Source organism: Vanellus vanellus (genome assembly GCF_965231255.1).
Source record: "Vanellus vanellus genome assembly, chromosome: 1".
Lineage (NCBI taxonomy): Eukaryota > Metazoa > Chordata > Aves > Charadriiformes > Charadriidae > Vanellus > Vanellus vanellus.
Window position 1 is genome coordinate 221,348,087 of NC_138905.1, and position 22,923 is coordinate 221,371,009.

The window sequence follows — 22,923 nt, forward strand, 5'->3', positions numbered from 1 at the left end:
CATGGGGGTGGGGGAGGTCCTGCCTGAACCACCAGCCCCCATCGGAGCAAAGCTTTGGGGCAGCAGCACCCGACAGTGTGGTCCTGCTGCTTGGTGGCCGCTGGGACCTCAGTAATTTGGGTTTTTTTAACCTAAATGTACTCTGGGGAGGAGGAGACGCAGAAAACGCCCAAGGCTTTAAAAGCGAGTGGTTCGGAGGCAGAGCAGCACCCAGCGCTCCCCCCCACAGGGCAGGTCAGACCCCTTTGCTCCTCGCAGGGACCACGCAGCCATAATTCATCCTGGGCAGCTGCCACGCTTGCCAGCGGCATTTCCTCCGCATGGTATAATGTGTCCCCCGGCTCACACGGAGCAGCCCGAGGGCAGGGGGCCACGCAGAGGTAAATCCCTCCCGTGTTCGTGGTGTTTGTGCTCTGCGCGACCAAAACCATGACGCCCTTCCGAGCGTGGCCGTGTGCTGGGTCTGTAGCCGAGGCAAAGGACAGGGCTCAGGACAAGGCTGGAGGCTGAGCATCGGGTGACAGCTCAAGAACCGTCACTTTTCCTCCATTTTTCTTTAAACTTTGTGTGTTTAACTCTTTGTGCTATTTAGCGCTACATGCACAAACCCAGCTGATGTGCAGAAAGACTCCACTCTTGCACGTGAGCACGCACGAGGGATTTTGAGCTGGTTTGAGAACCTGAAGCCACCTTTGCCCCGTTGATCGGGCTCCAGGCAGAAGCTCATCTGGCACTGACGCCCCTCTCCAGCCGGCTGCCGTCTTGTTTTCCCGGCCGGCTGGACCACGCTCCACCACTGACCTAAGCACAAGAGGAAGAAGCTGTTTATCTCATGCCGGAGCTATAACTCAGGAGTCAACATTGTCCCCTCCTACGTCACCGTGTTCCCAACCCAGCCGGCATCCCGCTTGGGTTTTTTGGGGGATGCCACCGAGATCGGCAGCTGGAGAAGGACGCGCACGCGTCACTCCTGTTCTCGCAGTATGGGGACGCTTGGAACGTTCACCTCTCAACCCTCACCTCGCGAGGGCGAGGGGACGCGTGGGCAGGGCAGAGGGCCAGGGCTGCTGAGGCTGCGGGTGCCAGCGGGGGGGAGGCGGGTGGCAGCACTGCCGGCCAGCCGGCCCCTGCTTTGGGTGAAAAAGCTCCGCAGGCAGCGTGCGGAGAGGGCAAAACAGATTTTTAGGTCAAACCCGGCATGGGGAAGTTGCAGTAGCCATGAATTGGGCATTTAGGATTTCCCCTGTGGAAGACAAAACTGCAGAGTTGAGAGGAAAAAAGGGATGCTGACACTTCGGTTCCTTCCTTGACAGAACAAGAGGGAATGGCTTCAAGCTCCAACAGGGTAGATTTAGACTGAACATTAGGAAAGAATTTTTCACAGAAAGAGTGGTGGGGCATTGGAATAGACTGCCCAGGGAGGTGGTTGAGTCACCATCCCTGGATGTGTTTAAGAGACGTTTAGATGTGGTGTTGGGGGATATGGTGTAGGGGACAACTTTGTAGAGTAGGGTAGATGGTTGGACTCAATGATCCCAAGGGTCTCTTCCAACCTAGACAATTCTATGATTCTGTGATTCCGTCCTGAATTCAAAGTGTGGTTTGAAAAGCAGTGTTCGCTCGCCTCTGAGGTGTGACTCCTTCCACGTGGGCTGTGCTGTACGGCGACACGCAATTCCTTGGCAAAGCAGTGACTTTCACGTGTGCCACAGCATCTCCCAGTAACGCGTTTCTACGATGTCCTCTCCCACCCATTACCAGAGGCTCTCAGGGACAAAGTCCCATCCACCTGCTAACGAGGGGCTCCTGACCTGGCAGTGGGACACTTCACACCAGGTGACAAAAAAACAGGGGAATTTTATTGAAACACAAACACCGGAGAGCGGTACAAAAATAACTTAGCTCGGTTTGCATTAGAGTCCATTATCCCAAAGGTACCCGACATAAAAATGTACAAAAATAATTTAGAATATTCCATATTTCTAGTAAAACCCTTTTGTACACACATCAGTATTTTACAGTCTGCTTGGGTATTGACACAAGCACCTTGGGCACGTACATTCCTCTAGAATCAGCAAATTATGCTTCCCAGCAACTATTTTTTGCAAGGGCACTGGGGAAGGAGCTCACCTTCCCTCCCCACGGGTGGCACACGCCGGCAGGGAGGCGGCAGTTCTCCCCTCGCCCTTGGGATGGCAAATTTCTAATGTTCTCTCCATCCCGTGGTTGGAAGAAAAAGGAGCTGTCGCAAAACAGCATACTTTGTGCTTACTCATAAAAAAAAAAAAAAAAAAAGGTTAATTAGAGAAATTTCCCGTGAATATATCCAAGGAACTGAGTATCTGGAGACCAGGTGACAGCTCGTCGGTTACCCAAAGTGGTGAGTCTCATCAGGGACCTGCCCTTGCAAGACAAGACGCTCTCTCAGCTCCCCTTGGTTGACTGCCAGGCTCTACATCCCTCTAACAGGATACCAATTAAGCAAATTAAAAATCAGAGCCTGAAACCTACAGCTTCCATCTCCTCTTCCCTGGAGAACTCGATGTTTGCCGATGCGTCAGGCTGTGGCCCGGGAAGCAGCCGCTGTGGACGACCCCTTGCCAACGCTATTCCTTCTTGGACAACTGAGCAGAGAAGATCCTGGCGATTCTTTTGGTTTCCTCTTCCGAGAGATCGGCCGCAGGCCTGGGACGAGTCAATCTTCGGTACGGGATTGCCCCCGGCACAGCTCCGCTTCCGCTCTGCCGAGAGAGGGAACAAGAGGTTAGAACCCGGCCAGCTCTGCCCCGTGCCTGTTTTTCTGATCGCGGCGAACCACGGGATCGTGCAGTGTGCAAGAAGTTGGATACACAGAAAAAAAAAAAAACCTCACAATGCGTTTTCTGTTGGTCCCCAGTTCTCCTCGGAGGGGTTTTTCCCTTGTTCCGCACACTGAGAGGCAACTGTTTGGGAAAAGACCTGTTTGTTCTAACTTGGATAAAAAAATCCCCGATGGTGAAATACTTCCCCACTCAATGCAGTACGAGATGCTGCAGTGCCGTTCTTCCGCGGTGCTGCAGACAGCAAAAGCTGAAGGCCAAAATTTGAAAGGTCCAAGCCACATAGTTTGGCTCTGGCAAGCAAACTCCGGATTTGTGAACATCTATCCTCGGCCAAAAGAATCACACCGGCGTATTCACCGGGTTCCCACTCCCTGAATTTTGGAACCCCTCAGCGGAAGCCCACGACATGAAAACCACCGTTTTAAGCATTTTAACATCATCCTCGGTTTGCACGCCTCCTCCCAGCGGTTTGCACGCCTCCTCCCCCAGACCTTCCAGCAGCACTAAAGACGGATATTTTCAGTGTACAAAGAAACTGGCGTTTTTCCCCAACTAATTTAGAGCCAGGTCGCGCTCCCGTGAAGCACCGAGAGAGGAGAGATCCGTCCTCAGCTGCCTTTAGAGGCTGAAGCAAGCGGTGCTGTTTTAGGACACGCCGCTCATTAGCTGCGGGGTCAGGAAGGTCTCCTGGAGAGAAGCGTTTGATGTGGAAAGCTGATCCGCCGATCTGGCCTTTCCCCTACATCCTTGGGCTGCTTCTCCGTCCCAGCCGGGCTCAGCCTCGCTGGGCACAGTCGCGACGGAAAGGTCTCCTAAGGTGAACAGAAAAACGGCACCGGGATCATGTTCCTGTGCGCTCCCCACTTTGACGTGCACCGTTTGGGAAGGGAATAGGGCTTTTTTAGGAAGAAGTGGTTTTGGAGATTTCTTGTGTTCGGTTACCTGCACTTTACGGGCTCAGACGATGAGCGCGTTGAGTATTCGCCCTGCAACAGCATCGCTGGTGAAGATCCCGATGGGAAAACAGCCCGTAGATAAAAACCGCTCACTGATCTACACATCCTGGGTGTACCTGTGCTTGCCAGAGGCAGGGCAAAGCGCAGGAGGCTAATTGTGAACTAATTTAATATCAGCTACAATTTCTGCCAACAGACAAGATGGAGAGAGGCTGTAACCACCGGCCAAGAGCTCCTAAAGGATGATTTTCAGATCCGCTGACCCAGTCTGCTCCTGCACAGCCGGGACTGGGGAGACGGCGGGTCTGGTCGCCGGCCGGCCGGTTAATAAAACAGGGTGACAAGGGTGGGAACAGCTCGTGCGGTTTCACATCCAGCGGTGCAGAAAAGGTTTGGAGAAGCTAACTATAAATTCCTACAGCCCAAATCTCCCAGTTTCACACGGCCAATTGTGTGAAAGACTTCTGTAAAAGACTTCAAACTGTATCCAGGAAAAAATAGGTTTTGCCTGTAATGTTTTAAAGCACCGCCCGATTTTATCAGACTGAAAAAACCATACATTTCTATTTGCGAGAATCCTTGCTTTGTTTTTCTTTCTTCTTCTTAATGCTGCTCTGGGATTATTTTCCTAACCCAAAATATAAGGAGCCCAGAGAGATTAAACGCAACCCTGGCAAGATTAGAAGCTTAAAAACCAGCGGAGAGAGATGCTTGCTGCCCAAACCACCTCCCTTCAACAGCGCATTCTGCTCCAGGTTGTCCAGAGAAGACCGGGTCAGCAGCTTATTCTTCCCACGCTGGTGTCTGCGCCAACTGTCCATGAAACAGCTGAAACATCAGTATTGGCTGGAGACAGACAGTAACCAGCGTCCGTAAGCAGTTCAGAGAGAAAAAACGTTGAAGGTGAAAGCTCAGAGGAGTGGCGAAAAGCTTTTGGTTTTAGCGCGTCAAGCAGCAGTCACTTCTGAACAGTGGTTTTATGTGTTTGCAAAGAATTGCTACGGATTGCCCTGTCCCTCAGGCCAAGAAGGGCTGTAACTGTAACAAAACCAAAAAAACCAAGGAAATTTTGGCTCTTAAATCCAATACTCGGGCCAAATTGCAGCTAAACAACCCCGTGCTGCTTCTCTGCGCTGGCACTGTCCTGCAGAAACTCTCCCTTCAGTCCCTAAAGGGGCTACAGGAAAGACGGGGAGAGACTTCTTGATCAGGGTCTGTAGCGACAGGATAAGGGGTAACGGCTTCAAACTCAAACAGGGGACATTCAGACTGGATCTAAGGAAGAAATGTTTTACACCGAGGGTGGTGAGACACTGGCCCTGGTTGCCCAGAGAGGTGGGAGATGCCCCATCCCTGGAAACATTCCAGGCCGGGTTGGATGGGGCTCTGAGCAACCTGGTCAGGTTGAAGATGTCCCTGCTCATGGCAGAGGGGTTGGACTAGATGGCCTTTAAAGGTCCCTTCCCACCCAAACCATTCCATGAGTCTGATTCCTTTCCTTCCAGCTGTGATGAAGCTGTTTGTCCTCTGACGAGCGTCCTGTTCTACCCTGGAGAAGGCTACAACTGTTAACACACCTAAACCAGACTGTCTGCACGACGACGTGCGTGTGAAAATCCTGCGGGAACTCACTGCAATATTAAACCCGAAGCAGATTTACACTGTAGCAATGGCTCTCCATCAAATTCCCCAACTAACCCTATTTCAAAGGCTCGTGAAACGGCACTTCCCAACCTCTCACAATTCCCCTCCCACGCGTACTTGTGCTATACCCGTCCTCGTGCAGAGCGAGGAACGGGGAGACAGTGGCTCACACTTTGACCGTAAGGAATATGCACAGACGGCTTTCACTGACCCAACACGACATTTCTAACCAACTTCGGTGGGAGCAGCTGCAATTCCCGCAACTCGGGAGGGAAGGTAACACACCCTGCGGGATAAGGTAAAGGAAAAGAGAACAAAATTGCCTCAAGAACCCCAGATCGGCCAGAGAGAGCAGCACAGCTGAGTATTTCTGCAGAAATGACTTTTTTGTTTTTTTTTTTTGCATTGCACTAACCCAGTGACCCAAAATAACCTTACCCTGCTTGTAACAAAACTTTAAATTTGATTCTAAAGGAGAATTGAAATGAGATTTTCTCCTTTGTTCTTAGCGTTCACAACCCAGAGGTGCCACAGTATTTCTCCTGCCTCGGGTGACGCAAACTGAGTTGTTCCTGCTCTGGTCCGGTCGGCCGGAGAAGCTACTGCAGAAAATGTCGCCCCTCGCTCACACGTTGCCATCCGCGCAATCACATACCCCGAAAGAGCACTGTACTCTAAAAGTGAAAACAGGACAGAAGAGCAGGTGTCAGCTGCTATTAGGTGACGTCGAGGCGATGGAGAGCGGTTTGGATGCCACTGGCTGTCCGTACACGAGCTGTGCTTGGCGAACGTGCCACTTGTGTACTGCTTCAGGTAGAAATGGCTAAAATACTCCTCCTCCCGTTTGCCTACCGCGGTGTCCATCCGCAGCAAGGCAGAGGTGTTAAGATGCATGTTATCTATCCCGAGGACCTTCCTAAAAAATGAACTTCCAGCTGTAGGAAGGGTTGAGCGGCTCTTCTTGCTGCTCTTCTACAGGCACAGGTGTGAAGAAAAGAAGTTTAAAAGCCCCGTTGATGCTCCCGTCGGGCACAGACGGTCTGAAGCCTCCTGAAATTACATCTGCAGGTTTAGCTTCACCGACAGTTTTGGGCTACGGCTACAGGAAAGAGCTACACTTCTATACTTACCTCCGTATAAAGCTATTTTTCTTTGAAATACGCAAGTTCCTCGCACATAGAACATCCAGCAAGAACCTCAGTGCTGCATTTTTTAAGATGCTCCTTTGGCACACCAAGCGGGTAGTTTCAAACAGTCAGAGTTTTAACCTTCTGCATAGTTGGGAGAGCACACATCTGAAATGTCATGTTTACATGGTTCCTCGCCTGCGAAATGGGCTTTGCCGGTTCAGACTGCGGCCTGAGCATGAGCAGCGCTTGTCCTGGGAGGGGATTCTGCCCCTCTGCTCTGCTCTGGTGAGACCCCACCTGGAGTACTGCGTCCAGCTCTGGAGCCCCCAGCATAGTCATGGAGCTGGTGGAGCGGGGCCGGAGGAGGCCCCGGAGATGCTGGGAGGGCTGGAGCCCCTCTGCTGGGAGGACAGGCTGGGAGAGGTGTGGGGGGTCAGCCTGGAGAAGAGAAGGCTCTGGGGAGACCTTATCGCAGCCTTCCAGTGCCTAAAGGGGCTCCAGGAGAGCTGGGGAGGGACTTTTTACAGGGGCACGTAGTGATAGGACAAGGGGGAATGGCTACAAATTGGAAGGAGGGAGATTTAGATTAGGTATTAGGAAGAAATTTTTCACTCTGGGGGTGGTGAGCCCCTGGCGCAGGTTGCCCAGAGAAGCTGTGGCTGCCCCATCCCTGGAGGTGTGGAAGGCCAGGTTGGACGGGGCTTGGAGCAACCTGGGCTGGGGGGAGGTGTCCCTGCCCAGGGCAGGGGGGTTGGAACTAGATGGTCTTCAAGGTCCCTTCCAACCCAAACCATTCTATGATTCTGTGAATCTCCCTCTCCGTCTCTCAGCCAACGCAGTCACAGACCCCGAGTACCCGATGCTCAGCCACGAAGCACATGTGGTTAATCGGAAAACTGCAAGAGGAAAGAGCACAGAAGATCACGCTTCACTTTTCTTTTTATAGAAATGGCAGCGATACGGCAGGACACTTAAACCAGCCGAGGATTATCTAATTGCTGCGCGCCAGGGATCGGAGAAAAGCAAACAGATCTATTAGCATTTTATAGGTCTTGCGGGGAATGACTTATCTCAAGGTCAAAGAATTCTGGTAACCGAGGCGGAGAATGTTTCAGCCCCACGGTGCAGCACGTTTGATGGTGTTTTGTTGGTGCACAGCGATGAAGGAGTGAAAACAGATCTGTGTTAATAGGCTACAACCCACCCCCGGAGTGACCTTGCACCTACTTCTGCTTTCGGGACAGGAAAAGGTTTCTATCATACCACGGACCACAGCCAGGCACTCCCAACGGACACGAAGAATACAGCCACCTCTTCTCCTTTTTTCGGATTGTGAAAATGAAAGAAAACATCAGCATTTCTGCTCTGCAGGTTTGGAGGAAGAATATAGTAGGTAAAAGCCTCAGCTCTGTGTCAGCTGAGTAAGGAAAAAGAAGAGCTTTAGTGGCTGTGACTGAAATGGGAACACATCAAGAAGAAACATTACAGCCAAGAAAGGATGTTTGGAGCGTTGCTAGTCACCTGTATTTTTAGAACAGATAAAAGCTTGTTATTCTGAACCTAAATCTGTGTTATAAAAGCATTACTTCTAATTTACATTGAAGGTAAATCTATTTATATATAAATATTCATTCTTCTGAGTAAAATTGGTTTCCATCTAAGTCTCTCATCCTTTTGGAACGTTCATAGAGGTGGTGGTGGTGGGGAAATCAAGATATTTAAATGAAAAGTTTATCAAGTCTCCAACTTTTTAAATACTTTCTCTTACCCCCCAAAACCTCAGCATCATTACCAGTAGACTGAGCCAACGCTGAAAGGCAGCAAGCCTTCCTGGGCTTCCCAGCCAGCATCTCACCGGAGTGAAATGTTTTTACTCTAGCGTACGACTGCCCCAAACCCTACCCAGAATCAACGTTGCAGTGCACTCTGTGTGAAACAACACACCCAGAGAAATTAAATTTTTGCCCTGAAAAATAAGCAACAGTATATAAAATAATGTGGAAAGTATGAACGCGGTGAAGGCAAGGAGGGAGCAGAAGGGAGGCAGAGGCAACAGTCAGAAATAAGATTTGGACAGGAATCTGGGCCACCTACACGACGGCTCTGACTCATGTAAAAAACAGTTGTAGCTTTACCATAAATACGATACAGTGCTGGATGCTGTTAAGTTTAGCCACAAACTTGGATAATTTTCGCTCGGTTGTATCGGGAACTGCCTGGAAAAGGGCTGAGAGGAGAAAAGGGCGAAGCTGCTCGCTGATCCTGAAAAGCGGCGGAAGTCGAAGCAGGACTGCTGGATCAGAGAGGAGAGCGGGTGACCAGAGTGGAAGAGGAGAGCCGGGAAGAGCCTCAAGAATGGGAAGCCTGACTCTGATGTAATGGAGAAGAGAGTTCAAAAAAATTTAAATTTCGTGAGGGTCTGCAAAACTCAGGTCCCTGGAAGGTGAGCACAGCATCCAGGCTGAGGCCTGAGCTGCTGCAGCACCTTCTCACATCCCCGTGTCCTCACAGCGGGAGCCGAGACGACCCTTTTGCCTCAAAATGCTGCCAGCTCCTTTGACGTGACCGCCCGCTTCGCCTCCTCACCGTTTCTTCATCATTTTGCATAGGAAGATGGGGAAAGCAGGGAGTCGGACAAGGCAGGGAGCGGCGGCAGGAACACTAGGGAGGCCAGGAGAGAGGTTTGCCGGCTGCCACGTGAGCGAGAGGGGACCGCTGATCTTCAGATGAGAGCAGTTCACATTTCAGCCTTGCTGTCACGCTCGGCGTTTGCTGAACTGCGCAGAAACCAAACAAACCCCGATTTAGAAACTCGGGTTCTTAAGGCTAATTAAGAACAAAACTATGAGAAAGCAGTTTTCCTGAGCTATATTTTACCATCGGCAGAAGCAGAAAACTTCTCGTTCTTCATACATGTTTGATGTTGGGTGCGCAACCGAGTCCTGTCTCAACAGAAGCCTACAAGTGCTGCCGCGAAGGATTAGCTGCAGCTAATCCTGGAATTAAACTGGTTTAAGGTCAGCTATATCCAAATAGCGCCTTTCTGATATTCTCCCTAATTATTACTCATTTTCAGGAGTGTGTTTCCAGCCACTAAGCTTAGTGCTGCAGAGGGAGGGAATTCAAGTAAAGCTAAATTAATATCAAACCGTAGGTTTGAGTGCTGATGTGCAGACGCACGGAAAGACACGGTGCTTCCAGAGGAAGAACCGGAGCTAACTCTGCAGAGAAGGCAAAACCCCAAAGAGGGGGAAGAGCGTAAGGGGGTATCAGCGATGGACAGAGGCGAACGCGGAGAATTTGAAGGAGATTCCGAATGAGAAACACATCTGAGATTCTGCTTCTGTTTTCATCCAAAATATTTAGGCATAGCATGAAAAGTACACTTAACGAGCGCTAGGGCACACTGCAGTGTAGGTGTTATAATCAAGATATCGCTTAGGGTCCTTGAAGCATACTACGCCCAAGACTCCTCTGATAGAGGTCTCTACTTTCACCAGGAACACGTTTCAAGGGCCTTAGGAAAAGATATATTATGTAAATACAAAAAAAAAAAAAAATTTACAACACAAAGTAGCAAAATCTAAGGCATTTTACCTGAGCTGTAAGCATGTTTATTAATTGCAAATAGTTTCCATTACTTCAGAGCTATTAGATCCTGCCTGTTTCTGTTCTGTTTAATCAAGCAAGCTGTTTCCAGTTATGTAAATGTTCCTAGAGTGTTCGTTTCGTAGGTCATAAGGAGGGGAACCAACGCATTATCTTTTCTGGGAATGGTAAACAAGCAGCTCAGCTGCTGCAGTACCCAGATACACATCAACATCCATAGCAAAGCCGTAGCTGGAAAAGAATCATATTTAGACCTCAAAACAACTGAGACCCAAACCTCTTGCAGGAATTAAATGTTTATGCATGTAAAAACACCTATGAAAGGGCAAAAGAAATCAACAGCTTTCCTGCATGAGGAATGATCGCTCCAACTATTCTGCTGTTCCCTTTCTCAAAGAACAGTTACTTGATACCTCTCAAGGAGGGCACAATCAGCGAGTCTGCCGACGGCACCAAGCTGTGTGGAGCGGATGACACGCCTGAGGGACGGGATGGCATCCAGAGGGACCGGGACAGGCTGGAGAAGTGGGCCCGTGTGAACACCATGAGGTTCAACAAGGCCAAGTGCAGGATCCTGCACTGGGGTTGGGGCCATCCCAAGCACAACTCCAGGCTGGGTGGAGAATGGATGGGGAACAGCCCAGAGGAGAAGGACTTGGGGGTGTTGGTGGGGTGAGAAGCTCAACACGAGCCAGCAATGTGCACTGGCAGCCCAGCGAGCCCCCGACATCCTGGGCTGCATCCCCAGCAGCGTGGCCAGCAGGGCGAGGGGGGGACTGTGCCCCTCTGCTGCGCTCTGCTCTGGGGAGACCCCCCTGCAGTGCTGCCTCCAGCTCGGGGGACACGGAACTGTTGGAGCAGGGGCAGAGGAGGCCCTGGAGATGCTGTGAGGGCTGGAGCCCCTCTGCTGGGAGGACAGGCTGGGAGAGGTGTGGGGGGGGTCAGCCTGGAGAAGAGAAGGCTCTGGGGAGACCTTATTGCGGCCTTCCAGTGCCTAAAGGGGCTCCAGGAGAGCTGGGGAGGGACTTTTTACAGGGGCACATAGTGATAGGACAAGGGGGAATGGCTACAAATTGGAAGGAGGGAGATTTAGATTAGGTATTAGGAAGAAATTTTTCACTCTGGGGGTGGTGAGCCCCTGGCGCAGGTTGCCCAGAGAAGCTGTGGCTGCCCCATCCCTGGAGGTGTTCAAGGCCAGGTTGGACGGGGCTTGGAGCAACTTGGGCTGGTGGGAGGTGTCCCTGCCCAGGGCAGGGGGGTTGGAACTCGATGATCTATAAGGTCCTTAAACCATTCTATGAATCTATGAGAGGCTCTTTTGCTGCAAACTCCCTTGTTTCATCCTGATCTAGAAGGCATAAAATGGAGGTGTATTTACAAGTTACAGCTTGTGTCCTCAAAATGCGGCACCTTGCCTCACATTAAAACACAAAGAAGTGTGGAGCGAGCAACGGCCGCTTCCACTGACCCCAATGGAGAAGAGCAACATTCACTATCATATAGACTAACTGGTTAACATAAATGCATAAGTATCCCCAATGCTGCAGGCACGAATGCTGAAAATGATTCTCACAGATGGAAGAGGTATCAGATTCTCCTTGATTTTGAAGCCATCACCTCTAACCTGAGTGCTGACAGGCAAAGAAAGGGAGAAGTACTTTTGTTCCTGCTTTAACGAAGGGATTCCGTTAAGCTAGGACAATAAAGGAAAGGATGTCCCACACTTACCTTCAGAGCTGTGGAAGGATGAGAAGACACGCTGAGCAGTCTCATGGAGGCTTCCATCTGCTGGGGTGGAAGGAAGAAATTGGGAACAACAACGGGACCAGATCTGAGCAGAACTGTTAAGGAACCACGTTTGGCAGCGTATAGTTGCATAAAGCTCTACAGGAGCTGCAGATGTGGAATGAGCCTCATTGTAACAGCTGTTGATAGATCCCAGATGGTAAGTCTCATTCATTTTAATCAATAATCACGGGACACCAACTTCCTTTACAGTAATACGTCACATATTTGTAGACAACTTCAACCTGCAAAAATTCCAACACAACTTAGTGAAACTGAATGTGAGATTTGAGATCTGAGCAAGAAACGAGGGAAAGTATTTTAAAAGCAAACTAAACTGCGTTTCTTTTAATACAGAAGAAACACAAGAGCTATAATACATGAAGAAAAATAACATGGGGAAAAACGCAAGACGTTGAAACTATCCAAAATGAAATAACTCTCACAGATCACAGAATATATTGGTTACAAAGGGTAAGGAATTCATCACTACATTGTGCGAAACACAACACAACAGGTTCTTCCAACACCTTCCCAGGTCACCAATTCTACACTCATTTTACAGGGAAGAGTTCCCCACAGGGTATTTCTCTTTCCTGAGGCCTCTGAAATTCTAACCAAGAAACAGGACATGCTCCTTGAATGCAATGTGCGTTTAGAAAAAGAGAAAAGAAGGATACAAAACAATTTTTGGTTTGACAGACGTTTCACACTCTTCCAGTGGCTCTTCACTACTGTCGTCAGAAAAGCTTTCACTATTTCCTTCCGAGCCTGCTTGGGCTGATACTGTCTTAACACAGATCTCATCGGAACCACTTTCTTCCTCGTCTTGACATTCTCCATTTACAATCTCACCTTTTTTCTCCTTTTGTCTTTCTGTGGTTTTTGTATTGGTCAAAGCAATATCTCCTGGAAGTGTCTGTAGTTCTTTGGAGGCCGCATGAAACTCTATATTTTGCTCTGTAGGTTTAGTGTTAAATGCTCTATCCCGATCACAATTTCCATTTTCTACAGGGCCACTGGCTGTTTGATGCACTTCTGACAAATGAGCAGGCTGAAACAGCTCCTTCTCCGTTGTTTCCATGCCACTATTCAAGCTTTGAAAGCCTTCTGTTGCTGCCCAAGGGCTGCTCTTGTCTGTGTGGAGGCTAACGCACGGGCTAAGGGTGGTGAGCATGCTTTGGTCGTCACCCTGTAGTATGCTTGAGAAGGTGCTGCTCCGTCTGCTTCCTCTTTGCAAACAGTCTATATCCACCCAGTGCTGATCTTCAGGCCCCAGATCTATGGGCTGCTGCCCAGCACCCGGCTCTGCTTCAGACAGCACACTGGACCAGGGACTAGTTTTGTCCGTTATGGTTGTTATTTCATTAAGAGTTCGTGGTTCTATAATGTCTTCTTCATATTCTTCTTCACTGTGTGGCTGGACGGCAAAAGCACCTTCACCTTCCTGGATGTAGTCTGCTGGCAAAGGATGCTCATCTTCAGGGACAGCTTGGTCCAGAAATTCATGCAACATGTGTCTCTCAAACACAGATCTCCCAAAAGAGGGGGGCTGCTGCGTATCGCTGCAAACGCTGCGTGAGTCCAACTCAAGTTGGCCTTGACTTACTTCAGTACTGGCTTCTTCATCCTTCTGGTCGGGTACATGAGTAGCACCCAGCTTTCTGCTGTTGTCTTGATGGCCATCAGAAGATTCTTTGCTGGTTTTAGTTATAGTCTGTAAGTCTGATTAATACAAAACAGCATTAGTAAATGCACAGAGCAACAATTCACCTTTTACCTGATTTATTTGGGCTTTTTGCAGAAAATCATACATGCAAGAGTGGTTAGGAGTTAAACGTGCACAGCTTTGTCATGCACTGCGGATGTGATCACATTCGTCTCTCTACCATTGACAAGGTCAGGAGAAGGACAGAAATGCTAAGGAAAAAAGGAAATGTTCAGGATGAAATGACTGGGAAATAACTAGAAGTACCTACCTCAATGTAAAGAAAAAAAACTTGGAAAGTGAAAATACTCTGATATACAGAGTACACCTAAAGCAAAGGGAAAGAATACCTATTGCTTGGGGCGGTTAAAAACAGTTTGGACAGTTCAGACCACATGGGAAGGAGCAAGGATGAATCTAGACAGGAAAGATTGATAATCTAACCACCGTTCCCTCTCACAGAAACCTTATGAAGTTCACCAAGGGCAAGTGTGGGGTACTGCAACTGGGGAGGAATAACCCCATGCACCAGTACAGGTTGGGGGCTGACCTGCTGGAGAGCAGCTCTGTGGAAAGGGACCGGGGAGTCCTGGGGGACAGCAGGATGACCATGAGGCAGCAATGTGCCCTGGTGGCCAAGAAGGCCAATGGCATCCTGGGGGGCATCAAGAAGAGTGTGGCCAGCAGGTAGAGGGAGGTCATCCTCCCCCTCTGCTCTGCCCCGGTGAGGCCACATCTGGAGCACTGTGTCCAGTTCGGGGCTCCCTGGGTCAAGAAGGACAGGGAACTGCTGGAGAGGGTCCAGCAAAGGGCTACAAAGATGATGAGGGGACTGGAGCATCTCTCTTCTGAGGAAAGGCTGAGGGACTTGGGGCTTTTTAGTCTGGAGTAAAGAAGAATGAGGGGGGATCTTATCAATGCTTATAAATCCTTCAAGGGAGGGTGCTGGGGATGGGAACAGTCTTTTTCCAGTGGTGCCCAGTGACAGGACGAGAGGGAACGGGCACAAACTTGAGCATAGGAAATTCCATCTCAACATGAGGGGGAATTTCTTTGCTTTGAAGGTGGCAGAGCACTGGCACGGGCTGCCCAGAGAGGTGGGGGAGTCTCCCACTCTGGAGCCATTCCAAACCCGCCTGGACGTGTCCTGTGCCACTACTGGAGGTGCCCCTGCTCTGGCAGGGGGTGGTACTGGGGGAGCTCCAGATGTCCCTTCCAACCCTGACCAGTCTGTCATTCTGTGATTACTGACAGGGGTTTGAAAGTCTCTCTGAAGCACTCTCCCAACGGACCAACACCTTTGATTACCAACACCAGGAACCGGTCCTCATTACGTTATAAATTTGAAAATACTTTAAGGCAGCTTCTGACAAAAAATTCCAAACTGAGCAACAACTTACCATTGATTAGGCTGCTGACCTGAGACACCAACTGACTAGATTTTTCCAAAAGATGGCATCCATTGGGATCCACCTCTTTGCTCCTCAAGCTCTGACGATCGCCCTCCTGCTCTTCATGACTTGCTTTGGATGTGTGACCGTAATTGAAGTCAGGAAAAGACCTGGTCAGCTTCTGACTGAAGTATCTTTGAACCTCATCCAGCTCACTCAAGTTTTTTCTGTAAGCAGTGGTAAGAAATTTGGTAAGATGAAAGAAAAAAGCCCGTGGCAGACTGTTCTATTTGTATCATTCTAGTCAACAGCATGTAAATATGCAAATACAAGATTAAGGGTTGATATTGAAAAATAGATCAGTAGGTAAGTGTTGAGGATGCTCTGTCTAAGCAATTGGATAACACTCAAGAACAAATGCCGAATTGGCTATGAAACTTAGGCTGGAAGTTAAATAAAAGAGCTAGTTTTAAACTTACTTGATCAAAGAAAGATGGATTTGAGATGAACTTCCAACAGAAGTCATAAAGCCAAGAATATTAATTGACTTTATGACTGAGCTTGATAAAAATCTGAGGATTTCTACCTGCTTAAGATCTAAGGATTTTATGATATATTGCTTGTGGTAGCAGGGAAGGGAACGGAATGACTCAGAAAGTCTCTTTCAGTCCTATATTCCTACACATAATAAATACTATTCTCCTAAAATTGAGACCTGATTTAAACCTAGAATCTCGTAGAGAGCAAAGTTCTTCTAGTACGAGAAAGGCATCCTGTTGGGAAAAGACATCCTGCTCTGTGCACCACGAAATGCTTACAGGCTTGTTTCTTGTATCTGTGAAAACCAACTCAGAGGACTACTGGCCTAACAGCGTGTGTTGCGTTACAGATGTACAAAGATGGATAAAGGAAAGCATTCTATCAAGATTTGGAAACACCGCTGTTGCCGTTTCCTTTCAGAGACTCACAGCATTGCCTGAGCCTCAGTCCTAAGGCAGGGTTTCTCCCGTAGTCCCTGCTTTTCCAGTCTCATCTCATCCTGCTGTAAATTACACTCATATCACACTGATACCTCTTAATCAGTTATTGTGTATTTTCATTTTCATTTCCTTTAAAATTGGCGACAAGAATTCTTCAGTGTCAAGCTCAGCTTTGCAAACCAAAGGTTTGGAATTACCTTGTTGGCTATCGCTCCGCTTTACCTGAGAGCAGTTAGAAGAGAAGCGCGCGATGACAGCGATAATGAGTCCATCTTTGCTGCCCGCTGTGCGTTCCCTTCTGCTTGCTGCAGGGATTGGTGAAATCTGCGCACGTTCTGCATATGCTCTTCATGACGAGGCGTGTGTGTTCCAGGGGGACTAATTCTGCTAGAAACGGGCCTACGTTTAACAACAGAAAGCAGGCTGAAATCTCAAATTGTGCAAGTTCTGCCATCTAAGAATATCCAACATCTTTAAATGCATCAAAGAGCCACCGATGGATGAAACTAGCTCTTTCAAATGTCATCAAGAATGGCATTTACTGTTTCAGATTTACACTAAATAAAGTACACTGCAACTACTGTCTCCGCACGGTCCCTCTAAACTTCAAAGACACACGTCCTATGTATGCTAAATAAACAAACCATGAATTAAAACGCTCTCTCACATGTTGCTCGTTAAACATATGAACATTGGTGCTTGTTTTAAGGGACAGAAAGCAGGAATTGCTGCAGGATATCTGACGGTCCTAGTCCTGGAATGTGCAATATTACAGCATTTCACCGCTGTCACTCACCGGCCATGGACAGGAGTTACGGCAAAATAAAGGGGATATATCAGTAATAATCTATTCTAACTTATGCTTATTATCCTTATTAAAAATAAAACCAAATACAAACACAACCCTTATTCTTACAAAGGCCTGGAAGAAGTATCCGCCAGTTTTAGTAATGGCATAACGTAAACCCTAATGTAGAAAGGTGTAAATGAAAGAAATCAGGAAACATCAGTGAGAAGAAAAAGACCATCTGGGTTTTGTAGAAAGAGAAAACCTGCCTCAGGATTTCTGTCTCCTGGGCCACCCTCTCACTGGTAAAGGGAATTTGGTATCATCTTTAAAGCCCAAACACAGGGGAAGAGCTTTGACAGGGTTTGATATTTTTTCAGTAGAGTGAATAGGCTTCAGCTAGGTCGACTTCTGAGCCCTGAAAATAATCAAAATTACTCGACTTACCGTTCTCGAGTAGGAACGCTGACTTCCTTTGACATGGGATTCGATATCTGCTTGGAAAAGCTTGTAGCATTACCGGGAAATGTTGGAAAGCTGGGCTTCACCTAGAATAAACACCACCACCACATGAGTCTTCTACAGCAAGAAAACAGAGAAATTAAAGTAGTATCTTCCTGAGTTAACAAACAAAAACTTAAGTTTTCTAAGTAAATTTTCAAAGGATTTCACAGTGCTGAGCTAAAGCACCATTTCACAGCATTTTTATTTCAGAAACATTTGTTAATTCCCGCCATGCTACCGAAGAGTAAACCGATGGAAAGTAGGGTATAGGGGCTCCATTACACCCCAGCGTAACTGAAAAGTCTAGGGAATAAAAAAAAAAACCCCAAACCAACACAAAACCCAGCAAATCTTCCAGAAAAATAGAATTCTGCCAAATTAGAAATTTACTAACCAACAAAAGGCTGAATTTACAGTATGTTTTTTGGGCACCAGCTGCCACCCAAGCAGCAAACAGAACAATGCCAGGCTCCCAGACATCCAAACCCACAGAATATTCTCCTAATAATAAAAAAAAACCAAACACCCACGAAGCAACAACAGAGTGAAGCCACTGGAGATGATCATGACCTCAGTTTGAATGAGTGTTGTAACTAGTGCTGGCCTGCAGGTACCATGGAAACACAGAGCAACATTCTTAAACAAGGAATTAGGTGTTTCTGGTCTATTTACACCAACCGATCCATTACAGTCCTCTGGATTTGCTACGCTTGCTCATTTCTTCAGAAACCCACTGAGTCAGTGCTGATTATTAGGAACCTAATCAGATATGCACGGGGGAGGAAACTCAAGCACGTACCGAAGAACTCGGTGCCTGGGTCCGGATCCTTGCCTGCCTTTCTTCTTTGAGATTATTTATGTTTTGAAGAGGGGAAACCGCTACTTTGATCTGCCCTCGGCACTGGCCACTGAAGTCCGTAATATTGTACCACCCGCACACGAGCTGGAAGCCAGAAAGAAGAGGAGAAAGGTCCACTGATGCAAATCCTATCACTCGCTCGATCTCTGGGGAAGAATAATATAAAGCACATGTTAATTTAAACTACATGTAAACGAAACATTTTCGGGAATGCTAAAAAACAGTTATACATCCCTTGAAATACGTCACATCCTATAAAACTGAAAAAATGGTTTAAAAGCTGACAGGTCTCATGAGGTGAAGAGCAAGTAAAGAGTGGAGCAAAAATGGGGAGAAAATAGAAAACAGAGTTCAAGACAAAAGAAAAGAGACTTAGACTTTCATTGTTAACATGCTTCAAACTAAGAGACCTATGGGGTCTGACTGAGAAGCAGGAAAAATTGTTTCAAGCAATTAAACCAGCTTCCTCCCTATGGATTTGCCAAAATAGCTGTCGCTACTGCAGCTGCTGATAACCCGAACACCTGCTTCGGTAATAATTCACAGGAACCAATTTTTACCTCGCACTAGAAGGATGCTGGAGATAAAGAGCAGGCAGGAGGAGGGCGTTGCTGCAGGTGTAAGAAAGGACGTGAGGCTGACGTACCCTGTGCAATACTTAATGAGAAGAACTAGTTAAACAAGGGTTGTAATACAGGGAAAAAAGGTTGTAATAAAGGGGGAAATATTCAGCTTGAAAATGGGCCAGAAATAAGGGACAGAGACTTGAAAAAAATCAACCTGGAGGCCAATCCAGGGACCTCAGAAAATGCATTCCGCCTCCAGAATTGCATTCTCACTTCAGAAACTCCTGTTTTCTTCCCTTTTCACTTTGCCAAAACTTTCAAAAATGCCGGTTTGTCATTACACTGTTGCATTTTTTGTGCAACATTTTGTCTTTTCCATCTCGCAAATTCATTTGAAGTACAGAACAAACTATCCTATCCAAGAAGAGGACATTATTTGGATTAGCTTTGCAGTTACATCCAGCAAAAAATGTCCCTGCAGAGACAATGAAAGACCAGGGAAGGGAGAGGGACTGCAGGAGAGTCACTGTGTACGCCCCGTACGCTGTGCAGGACAGAGAAAGGGTGAATTACGCAGGAAGGGTATTTTTGAAGCAAGAAATCAGTCAGCTGAACTTTAATGTGTAAAAAAGAAAGAAAAAACCTCGCAGTATGTTAAAGATCATATTCTAGCAGTGTGAACTGAAGAAGCAGAGCTGTCTCCCCAACAACAAACGCAGATTTTTGCGCTTACTTGGACCAATTCAATATTGGAGGATCTGGGTTAGTGACAAAACAAGCAAACACCAATTTGAACTATTAGCAGCATCTTTTATCATTTAACAATGGACAGCAGGTTCAGTAAAAATGCTTACAAGAAGCTTTTATATTGTTAGGTTTGAAACTGAAGGCCTTCAGCTGCCCCGGTGAAGGCTGAGACTGGGTACAGGAGCGATTGTTAAAATACATCCGAGCCCCTATAAAAGTATTTGATTACAACTGGCTGGCCACGCTTCAACCAACTGCGGAGACAACAAGCAGCGTGTGAAAGACACGGTCAAGAATCTTCTTCACTGGGAAAATCCTACCTCAAAAACACTGTCAAATTAAAAAACGGAACCAAACCCTGCCAGATGATTAACGGGGAGAAGGAGGATGATGAGGGGCAGGAAATCAACGGGTATTTCTCTCTAACGTTCTTCTGGTGCAAGGTAAAAAATGTCTTTAAAATTCCACTCTCCGATTTACTTAATAGAATTTATTTTGCTTGTATTAAATACAAATCACCCAAGGAAAGGGATGCAGAAAAGCCACACTCCTCTCAATACCACACTACAAACTTTACCTGCTTTATGCCACACTTTGAAGACCAAAGTTTGCTGTGGATCCAGCAGAAGCTCTTTGGATAACCTGTTAAGGAGAAAATCATAATTTGTTATGCAAAGTAGGAAAAAAGAGCAAGCGCAGTAAAATGCCTCTGAAGATTCAATACCATTGTATCTATCCAGACAAATCAGTTTCCTCCTGGAACGATGCAGGGGGAGAACACAACAAAAGCCAAAATCATTGAGCCCTCAAAAGCATAACTGTCTTTACATGGTTTCAGCTTTTGCTTATTCAAGAAGCATTTCCCTCTCCTCACTCTTGTTGTAAATTTAAAAGATAGGACAATAAAACCATGAAGAAACGGAAATACAGTTTATCTCATGACTCAATAATACAGTGACAGCAAAGCACTGGGGTTACGGTTGAAAGCTGTAATATTTGAAGTTGATTTCTGGAAAAAACACCCTGAAAACTGAAGTGTCAAATGTAGAACAGCTTTAAAGTTGCTTGAAGCAATTCAGACATGACTCTGAGCATAAGGAACCTCCGAAACAAAACTTTTCAACTTCAACTATTAGTCTTCCAAAGGTTTCATCTTCATATTACAAATTCCCTAAAGCCAAAATGCTAACTCAGCAGTCTGGCAGAAAAGCCCACTCCTGTGCGGGAACTGGTATATATTTGCATGCATTTTGTGACAGGCAAAATAAATTCAGGATGCTTTCTTGTTGCCTGTAACAGACTTGTTCCACTTAATAGCCCTTTTGGCTACTCTTTGGAATTGATTTAAAATTTGGTATAGAAACACTGGGGAAACCACAAGACTGCAAATAGGTGTATTACTCAGTATTACCATCACAGAATGACAGACTGGTGAGGGTTGGAAGGGACCTCTGGAGCTCCCCCAGTCCCACCCCCTGCCAGAGCAGGGGCACCTACAGCAGTGGCACAGGACGGCGTCCAGGCGGGTTTGGAATGGCTCCAGAGTGGGAGACTCCCCCACCTCTCTGGGCAGCTGTGCCAGTGCTCTGCCACCCTCAAAGCAAAGAAGTTCCTCCTCATGTTGAGATGGAACTTCCTATGCTCAAGTCTGTGCCCGTTCCCTCTTGTCCTGTCACTGGGCACCACTGGAAAAAGACTGTTCCCATCCCCCCGGCACCCTCCCTTGAAGGATTTATAAGCGTTGATAAGATCCCCCCTCAGTCTTCATTTCTCCAGACTAAAAAGCCCCAAGTCCCTCAGCCTTTCCTCAGAAGAGAGATGTTCCGGTCCCCTCATCATCTTTGTAGCCCTTTGCTGGACCCTCTCCAGCAGTTCCCTGTCCTTCTTGACCTGGGGAGCCCCGAACTGGACACAGTGCTCCAGATATGGCCTCACTGGGGCAGAGCAGAGGGGAAGGATGACCTCCCTCGAGGTATGACTTGATCTGCTGAGGTTCCTTGGAGTGGTCAATTCATCTGCTCCAATTTAGTGTCAGATGTCTAGGTCCGAGCTATGTTCCCTACGCTACTTCAGCAGTCACTGGAGAGAAATAGGCATCCATAGGGAAGTTTGTCTTAAGTTGGGTCTCTCACACAGGCCAAGTGACTCACCATCCGGAGGTGCCTGCGTCTTCCCAGTGACTGCAGAGGAAGCCAAGGCTGAGCAGCTCTGAGCCAAAAACCTAATTTCCAGATACACAAAGTTGCAGTAGGGGAATCCAAACTTAAGAGCTCTGGTCCTGAACCAAGGCATAATTTCTAAGCATAAAACAAAGTAAAAAGTACAGAAAAAGCCAATAAATTGGATCAAGTCTTTCCTAACCTTGCCAAGAGTCCTTTAGCAATTAGCAGCGCTTTCCTTTAGACAGGGAAACTACAGATGAGTGGAAACAGACTGACTCACCCAAGGTCTTAAACCAAAATACAATGCAGCCAATGTTCTGTGGACATCAAACTGCCCTTCCTCACGTTAGCTTGAAGACCAAGCCTCCTCAAACAACTTTTCACCCAGTATGAGCATGTGGTGATCGTAAAACATGAAAATGAGCGTTTTTAGCTGATAGCACAGGCCTGGTTAAGTAGAAAAGCACCCACCCCACCCAAATGGATATGTCCTTTTCACACCCAGCCTGGCAATCAGATCCAAAGCGTGTCTGGGCGAGCCCACGGCGCTTACCTTGCTTGTTGCTGGAAGTCCCAAACCGGTGAGTCTGTATTTTCTACAACCGAAGTGGTTATTGGAGCATCTGCACCAGCAACAGCAAATGATACACAGCTACTGGGTGCTGTTACTTCACGTTCTGTCAAAGGACTCCCTAGAATTATACAGTATTAAATACAGATTTGTCATAATAATATAATAAAAAAAAGGTCTAACGGCAGTTCAGCAATTAAAAACGGATAACTAACAAATAAATCCACCATCTAGGAAACGCTCCTTTTCACTGGTGGAGCTGAAAATACTCTGTATTTACAATGGGAGAAGATATTACACGAACCTTTTACACAGCAAAAACTGGAATATTCAAGGGAGAAACAGAAAAAACATTTGCCTAAGATAAGCCATTTGCCCAAGATTATCTGAGAAGTCAGAAGCAAAGGAAGGAATAGGTCCCCAGGACCCTATCCCAGTGCTTGATCCATGCTGGAACCACGGAGTTTGGCAATCCGAGCAGACAACACAGAAAATATCCAGCGTTACAAAAAGCCGTTTGACTTATGAGCTAGATTGCTGAGAGGAAGCTCACTTGGGTTGACCGAATACGAAAATGCACAGCCAGTGTTAACGACACCCAAAGATTAATAAACTTTTTTATAGCCTCTATTAGTTCATCTCAGAAACACTGAAATAATTAGAGAAACTTAACATCCCTGCAAGGCAGAACCAAGTACCGCT

The 22,923-nt window shown here is 47.2% G+C and overlaps 1 protein-coding gene across 1 annotated transcript in view; it reads right to left on the minus strand.

Annotated features, from left to right (window-relative positions):
* Positions 1-2,480: 2,480 nt before the first annotated feature.
* The window catches only part of C2CD3 (C2 domain containing 3 centriole elongation regulator), a gene marked incomplete at its 5' end in the record, with an annotated part of 54,418 nt that continues 33,975 nt past the window's right edge, over positions 2,481-22,923 (minus strand). Inside the window, 10 exon segments of the mRNA XM_082498128.1 lie at positions 2,481-2,741; positions 11,890-11,992; positions 12,627-13,671; positions 15,055-15,272; positions 16,248-16,424; positions 17,260-17,360; positions 18,092-18,103; positions 18,107-18,321; positions 20,066-20,130; positions 22,204-22,342. Of these exon segments, the coding sequence (XP_082354254.1) occupies positions 2,607-2,741; positions 11,890-11,992; positions 12,627-13,671; positions 15,055-15,272; positions 16,248-16,424; positions 17,260-17,360; positions 18,092-18,103; positions 18,107-18,321; positions 20,066-20,130; positions 22,204-22,342 (2,210 nt within the window). The 3' untranslated portion in view covers positions 2,481-2,606.